At 35.6% G+C, this 8,710-nt stretch overlaps 1 protein-coding gene across 2 annotated transcripts in view; it reads right to left on the bottom strand.

Annotated features, from left to right (window-relative positions):
* The window catches only part of LOC107630448 (protein STRICTOSIDINE SYNTHASE-LIKE 4), a 31,293-nt gene that overhangs the window by 18,079 nt on the left and 4,504 nt on the right, over positions 1-8,710 (bottom strand). The window contains exons 5-6 of one of the 2 annotated variants that reach the window (XM_021118898.1): positions 7,715-7,847; positions 7,299-7,597 (exon numbers count right to left, since the gene is read on the bottom strand). In XM_021118898.1, coding sequence (XP_020974557.1) covers positions 7,325-7,597; positions 7,715-7,847 — 406 coding nt within the window. In that variant the 3' untranslated portion in view covers positions 7,299-7,324. Of the gene's footprint in view, positions 1-7,164; positions 7,598-7,714; positions 7,848-8,710 lie in introns of those variants that run through there. The other variant, XM_016333577.2, reaches the window with a different exon arrangement.

Consider the following 8,710-nt stretch of genomic DNA (forward strand, 5'->3'; position numbering starts at 1 on the left):
AAAATTTAACATTTAAAGTTTAAAATTTAAAATAAAAAATTAAAATGTTAGAACTTGTTTCTACACTGGCCTATTATGAAAGTCAGGCCCAAAATGATTAAAAGCTTAGTCGACAGAGTAAGAGTCCAAACCACCCTTTGGAACCTACCCGACCTCATAAAGGTCAACCCATGTGGCGCCAACTTGGCCCGACTTATTCAAATAAGATGAATATCAACTAACCACTACAACTCCTACTCATCTAGAAAGGAGATCTCAACAACCTCTCTGACAAAAGGAAGTAACTGACTCACCACTAAAGATGAAACTACCCAAAAGGTGGTTATTGACTATACATCTATACTTATAAATACTTTGAAATCTTCATGTATTCTATGAATCCAATCAACTAAAAAACCTGCCTAAAACCCATGATAACTTAAGTATCAGAATCCCTTGCAGGTACCACCCCCACCTCCTCACGAGAAACTTGGACGGTGGCACCTTGACACCAGAAAACATCGGACGCTACCCAAAAAAATTCTGGACCTCACATTCAGACCCAAATTCATCCGTTTCAGGTAACTCTCAAAATATTGGCGCCGTTGTCAAAGAACTGGAGCTCAACTCTTGATAATGGTGGATGATCAAGATCAAGATAGACCAATTGGACAAGATAAAACAAAATGGAGACCGCTCTATTGCCATATTAAAATTAGTGGCACAATTATTTTCAAATGATCCAAAACCCCCAAATGGTTGGTTCAAAGAGAAAATATTCTGTGTCTCCTAAATATCCAAATACTAGTGGCATGAATACCATTGGGGTACATTATAATGATTTGTCTTTATACGAAACAAGGTATTCTCAGACATTCAAAAGGAAAAGAAAAGTGATGGTCCACTTTGAAGATTCTTGCTTCCATGATACAGTACCGATATACTCACCAGGACAAGAAAATTAACCACAGATACCCGCTCATGATAATGGAGCAGTTGCATGTTCCAAATTCACAAGTTTTATAAAAAAAATGTCCTATATTGGCTTCGACGGCAACATCCTCCCTCACGACAATTAACTCGTAAGCTTTTCGTGAGAAGGTAGTCAACCTTGATCCTCTCTATCACACTAACCTTGATCTTTCTCACCGAATGATGATCTTGCAATCCGACGACACCGTAGCTTTGCTCTTCGGCTACTTTGTTCGCCGGTGTCTCTGTAACCTTTCTTGCCATCATCATAGCTTCTCCCTCTCTCATCTCCACGTTCTTGTCACCTTTGCCAGTGTCGCAACAAAGACGCACTTATCACTGTCACCACGAAGACGTTTAGAACATATGGGACGAGTACGACCATGCCGCACGCAATCAAAGCCCCTAATCTGTTGGTTTCTGCCCCTTCTCCTTTCCCAAATCCTCCTCCACCGATAACACCTCCCGAGTCGGCAGCATTAGCTCCCTCCTCAATGGCTATGTTAAACGCAAGAGCTGGTTCCTCGACGCCTTCAACAGCAGCATCTCAGCCCTCAAGTGAGGTCATTCCTAAGCCTTCTCCATGATCTGGTGATACTCCTACTTTTGGTCATATGAGTTTTTCCCAACTTATGCTCATGCAAGAGAATGCAACATCAACCAATTTGAATGCAACCCAATCAAATCAATTATATCAGTGCTAATCAGTAAAAAAATGGTGTTGTTGTAAAATTTGATGCTGTTTGCACACTGTTAAAGATGGATGGCCTCCAAGAAAATAACCATGACCTAAGCCAAATAAAACACCACAACCAAAACAAAGGGGAAGAAAACACTATCCCAAGGTCATTGCAGAAAGCAAACTAAAATAAACTCGAAAGCCAATTGACAAAAAGAATATTCAACTAAAAGAAAATTCAACTGGCAAGAAAAAATATATGAAAAGAAAAGGAGTAAACAAGAGCCCTATTACTCTAGCAGAAGAAACAACTGGTCTGATTGAAGAGTTAATACCAGAATCTACCAAAAAGTCTTGTAGGAGGACTTCATTTGACAGATTTGCTGGCACAGAAAATACAATTGCACAACCAAACAAGTACAATGAAATTGGAAACAATGTGAATGTAAGTCTTCCTTGTGGTATAGTCACTCCCATGAAGGAGGCATCAAAGTTAATATCAAAAGAGACACAAGTCCCGAAGTAACGAAAAAACAAAAAAGAAAAGGAAGACAAGAGTTCACCGAGCTCGAAGATTACTGTGAGTACCATCGAGTCTATGGCCACTATACCAATGAGGACTATGACTTAAGAAATGTGATTGGAAAACTGGCTAGAGAAAGTCGGTTGGACAGATATATTGCTACAGTGATGCTATACCACAAAAGAAGATAGGAGTGCAAAGATAGAGAAAGATCGCCAAAAGTCTATAAGAACTCTGGATCGTGTGTCCACGTTATCACAAGAGGACTTACTGAAGACAGAACAATTAAAGTCTCCTCGGAAAAGAGTAAAGACGACTTGTTATCCGACTTGGCAGAAGTATTCCATACCATAAGGTAGCACGAAATGAGGCTAAATCCTACAAAGTGCACCTTCGTCATAGAAGTAGAGAAATTTGTAGGGTTCATGCTCACTCAGAGAGAAATTGAAGCTAACCCAGATAATGCAAGACCATCCTATACATGAAAAGCCCGACCTATGTAACGGAGCTTCAAAATTTAAATGGTAGACTTGTAGCTCTAGTTTTGTCCTACTACGAAAGAGGCATGACTTCACATAGACCCAGAAATGTGAGCAAGTCTTCCAAGAATTCATAAAATTCTTGTCTCAGCCTTCAATTCTTACCCGACCTAAAACAGGAGAAGAGCTCATCCTATATTTAGCTGTGGCTGATAAAGCAGTAGCATCTATACTATTCAAAGAAGATGACAAGGTAAAAGCTCACCTACTTCACCATTAAGGTACTACAAGGAGCTGAGCTCAATTATTAGAAAATTGAGCAAGTTACATATGCTTTGGTCCTGGCATCCCGGAGATTGTGCCCCACTTTCAAGCTCATACCATCAAAGTCCGTACTAATCAACCCTTGAAGCATATCCTCCAAAAAATTGATATTGTAAGGCAGATGCTACAGTGGGGTGAGGAGCTGTCCGAGTTCGATTTGAAGTACAAAGCTCAGACAGTTATCAAGTCGCAATACTTGGCCGACTTCCTTGTGGAATATACTGGGAGCAAAAAAGGAGCTCCACGACTTGGAGATAATCATCAAACAAAGCTGGTAGTGGGACAGGGATCATCCTCGAGAATGAAGAAGGAACACGAATAGAACTCTTATTAAAGTTCGACTTCCCAACCTCAAACACACCAAGCCAAATATGAAGTCGTATTTCTCGGCCTTCGAATGACTAAAGAACTTGACGCCTTAAAAGTTGCAGTATTTAGCAACTCACAAGTAATAACCTTACAAATAAGTGGTGATTACCAAGCTAAAGATCCTAATACAAAGAGGTATTTGGAAAAAACTTTGGCCCAGCTAGCCAAGTTTCAGGAAGCATAGGTTAGGCATATAACTCGAGAGCAGAATGGTAAAGCTGATGCTCTCTCCAAGCTAGTCAGTACAAAGCCTAGGGCAATAATAAAAGCATGATCAATAGATACTGCAGTCACCCTAAGTATCCATAGAAGTCGACAAGTTGGATGTCCTACCTCAAAAAACTGAGAAGTTCCTAGATGAAATCCACAATGACATTTGTGAAAATCATATGGGGGAAAGATCACTAGCAAATAGGTGCCCACCCTTGCAGAATGATGCGGCTGATTCTGTAAAGAGATGGCCGCCATATCAGCTACACGCAAATTCTCACGTGGCATCTCTAGAAGAGCTCATCAGTGTCATCGCACTATGGCCCTTTGCAAAAGGGATTTAGACTTGCTCGAGACATTTTTTCAAATGTCGAGACAAGTGAAATACCTCATAGTAGATGTATAAACGCTATAATAAAAGTTTTAACTTAAGCAATCCCGAAAGCAAAAAAGTCAATATGTTAGAGCTCGAGTTGAGACTACAGACACATTAGACAACTCCGCAATCCATAGATGCGGAATCATCTTAACTACCTTCATACGATATTGAATCAATAATCCTAATGGGAGCAAATGAAAAAAAAATATAAGGATTGGACTCTTTCCTAAGGTACAACCTCTGGAAGGAGCTTCCAAGCAAAAAATGGCTATGAAATATACTAAGAATATCATATGAAGAAGCTTTTAAACTGGAAACCTCATCCTGATCCAAAATGACATCAAGCCAAAATCGGGCGAAGAAAAGCTGGCAACAAAATGAAAAGATCCCAACAAAGTTACTTAAGACTTAGGAAAGAATTACTACAAAATATCCGACTTGCTAGAAAACAATCTACCTAGACCGTACCATGTTTACAACTGAAGAGGTACTACAGCTAGAAAGTGAACCTTACTCTCTGATGCACACTTTTCTAACTTGAAGCTATGAGGTTTGAGTTTAAGGATGGATTGTATAAACGAATCGAAGTGAAATTGAAATCTTAAAAATAATCCTATAACCCGCAAACTCGTACGAAAGACGAGTTAGAAAAAAGTTAGCAATGACAAGTCAGATGCATGCAAGATAAAGCATGCGTCGTAAAAGCTGATAAACCCCTAAAAAGGGTAAAAGCAAGAACGATAAGAAAAACAATCCTTCAACTAAACAAAAATGAGTTTGAAATGAAGGATTGTAAATATTCCAAACAAAATCAAAATGTAAAAACAATCTTTTAACCAAATGACTTGTACAAAAACGAGTTGGAAAGGAATGGAAGGATGATAAAAGCGTTTTGAATAAAATCGAAACGAAAAAAATCCTCCAATTAAAAAAGCTTGGGTAAAATGAGTTGTATCATATACAAGGATGACAACCTTTTAAAAACTAGAAAGGGGAGGGAATAAGTATATAATCCCTTCACCTAAGGCGCCAATTTATGATCGACAAAGCTGACTTTTTAAATGGTCGTTTGGATAAAGCAACGTGGTTCAAATTGCTATCCAATGGTTATAATATGGCTTGATGATTTAAAACAACTCAAGCTCACGAGTTGAACGGAATCGAGTCAAAAATACCATATGTTCTAAGTGATTTGCATTAAAAATAAGTCGTATAAAATTCTATCACTCAACAAACAACTCGAATCGAACGAGTTGAACAAATCATTGAAAGACTTTATGAAAATTTGACTTTAAAAATCTGACTTGACGATCCGACACACTTGATCGCTCGAGTCCGACCTCATGAAGCTCGATATCGGGCAGGGACACAATGGATAAAGCAACGAAGACCGATGGTTATAAAGATGATCTAATACTTTAAAAGGACTGAAAGTAAACAACTTATACTTAAAACAAGTCGTGAAGTCCTAAAAACAACTTGGATTTAAACGAGTTGTATGAAATCAGACCAAGAAATAGCGACATTTCAATTAAACGATTTGAAATGAAACAAATCATAAAACCTTAAAACTGCTCTATTGAAAGATCTAGACGAGGTTATTCTCATAAATAATTACCAGTTTTGAAATAAACGATTAGTATCAAAACAAGTCATATGAAATCAGAACTACAAGTCTAAAAAATGATTTGTATTAAAACAAGTCATTAAGCTACAAAACAACTCGAACTAAATGAGTTGCATGAAATCTGATAAAAAAAATTCATGCCTCAAAATAAGTGATTCGTACCAAAAACAAAGTCGTGCAATAATTCTACAAATTCTCAAAGCAATTCGGTATAAAACGGTTGTACAAAATCAGTATAAATTTTAAAAAGGTGATTTGTATTAAAACAAGTCATGCATCCTTAAAACAACTCGAACTGAACGAGTTGCATGGAATGTTACAACATCCAAATCACGTCGAGCCAACCAATTTTCTTAGCTTCATACCTCAAACTAATAAACAACTTCTCCATAGCTCAAAATTTCAACTTGGTCATCTAATTGCTCGAACCCGACTTCATAAAGCTCGACTTCGAGTAGGGGGCACTGTTCATACTGACCTATTATGAGAGCGAGACCTAAAAAGATTAAAAACCTAATCTACAAAGTAAGAGTCCAGACCACACTTTGGGATCTACCCAACCTCATCAAGGTCGTCCCACGCGGCGCCAACTTGACCCGACTTATTCAAATAAGATGAATCTCAACCAACTGCTATAATCTCTGCTACTCATCAAGAAAGGAAATCTCAACAACCTCCCTAACAAAAGGAAGTAACCAACCCACCCCAAAGGTGGAACTACTCAAAGGGTGGTTATTGACTCTACATCGATATTTATAAATACTCTAACACTCTCAAGTATTCTTCGAACCTAATATACTAAAAAATCTGCCTAAAATCCATGCTAACTTAAGTATCGGAGTCTCTTGCAGTTACCACTCCCCACCTCCTCACTAAAAAATCTTGACACTAGAAGACATCGGACGCTACCTAGATGGAGTTTGGACCTCACGTTTAGGCCCAAATTTATCCGTCTCAGGTAACACTCGAAACCGAACTCATATTTGAGTGAGAAGTGAAGTCTATGGTGGTCAACCCAATCCCATGGCTATGCTGGCTATAGCCTATTGACAAATGAAAATACAACACGTGGCAGGTGCATTGATTGATGATCACCAGTTTAACCATAAGAAAGTACAATAACTTTCATAATAAAACACGGTAAACTTTTGAGAGAGAATTAATTTAGCAAATGAAATATGCAAATAAAAATAAATTAAATAAAAATTAAAATTAAGAAGATAAAAAAAGAAGTGTAATGAAAATAAAAATTTGACAAAATTAAAAAGAATGCTTGCCACATACGAGTTGTTAAACTAAGTTACGATCACATTGTCAAATATAAATTTTTACCATCTTCTTTACATATTTTTTCTTAGTCTCACTTAAAGATGCATATATAATAAAAGAAATCACACTTGACAATTAATTGGGAGAATTCATTTCTTACAATGTTATCTTTTTAAAAATATTTTAACAAAAATATTTTACTTTAATAATAGTGATTAGAGTTTTTATTTTTTCTAAATGAATTTTTCTTTTAGAAATACATAAGAATAAATTTGTAAACTTAATCTTTTTATAATTTTTTTTCTCTCTTCGACTACTATTTATGGCAAATGTAGGTTCCTATTAACTTCTCAAAAAAACACACTACTCAATTTTCTGTTTGTGGATTTTCTTGAAATACATAAACAAACGAATCTATTATGACATGATACAAAATGACCGATTCCCTTGAGTATTTGAAGTGTTTATCTAACTACCAATAATACTACATGCTTCTATTCTATATAACAAAGTTCTAAGCACTGTGCAAAGGTAATTTTCCAACAAAGTTGGAATTGAGACTGCCCAAATAAAGATGATCCTCAAACTCGAAAGCTGAAGTCACAAAATTAATCACTCTACCATCATTATCACCAAATATTCTGGTTATGTTGCCATCAGTTGCCACATTGACCACTGTTGCCTTCTTGGTTTCACCACTCGTAAGGCCATATAACCTTGGAAATGAACCTAGTAAGTGCTTAATTACCGTGTATTTGTGCATAAACTCCAATCCATTATTAGTTAGCTGCAGCATCAATAATATTGGAAAACAACCAATTAAACACCTTACCTCGTAATCATTCAAATAATTCAAATAAAATACCAAGTTCCTTTGAATGAGTATAGCATTTTATATAATTACCGAAACCAAAGCTATCCAAAATGAACCATCAGGAGCTAGATTGATATTATCAGGTCCACCCGGAAGGTTTTCAATGAAAATATCTGTTTTGCCTTTATTTGCTCCTTTTAGCCAATGCCTCAGAACCCTGGATCTGATTCAAAAAAGAAGATGCCAATGCCAATATATATGGAGTATAACCAAATATCTAAGGCCACACTTGAATTCTGTTTCTAAGATACAAGCATATTAACAATAGACACAAAAAATTATTTGATTATGGAAACAAAGATACAAATAATTTTTCTATCTTAGGTATAGAAAATTGTACTTTGCGTACATTTGAGGAAAAAAAAAAAAAGAAAAGAAAAGAATAGAAAAATGTGTTTCTGTTCTCAATTTTTATATTTCTATGGTAGATACCATTTAAAATATGATGCTCCATTGTTGAAGAGGGAAGAATTCCAGTAAAATCTAAAAGAGTAAAGTAATAATTAATTAGATCTTTAATGATTTTATTTTTGACTAATTAATTTTAAAAAAATGAACAAAAAGTAGACATAAAAAATAGACATGTATGTTTTTCTGTCAGATAGATAATACAAAATGAAAAGAAGTTGTCTATGTATTTCATTATTTATAATAATGGTGCATGTTTCTTTCATATGAGTACGAAAACGATGTAGTTTTGGATAGTAAACATCTATTATTTTTTGAGTTTTCATATAACTTTTATCAACTACTATCTATTTATCATGAATCCTACCAAAACAAATAAAATTTCGCTTCAAAAATAAATAAATACGTCACAGTAGTTAATAGTGCATATAGGTACCACCATTAATTTTACATGATGAATTGATAGGATATATCATGTTCATTATTTGCTATAGTGGAAAACAAATTAATACTTTTTTTTTCTTCAATAACTAATTAGTCTAAGGTTAAAATATCTAAAGACCTAATTCTCACTTGATTCGATCTATAATTAATTCTCAATAAATTTTTTGTGTTTTT

This window comes from Arachis ipaensis, chromosome B03 (genome assembly GCF_000816755.2).
Source record: "Arachis ipaensis cultivar K30076 chromosome B03, Araip1.1, whole genome shotgun sequence".
NCBI classification, from domain to species: Eukaryota; Viridiplantae; Streptophyta; class Magnoliopsida; order Fabales; family Fabaceae; genus Arachis; species Arachis ipaensis.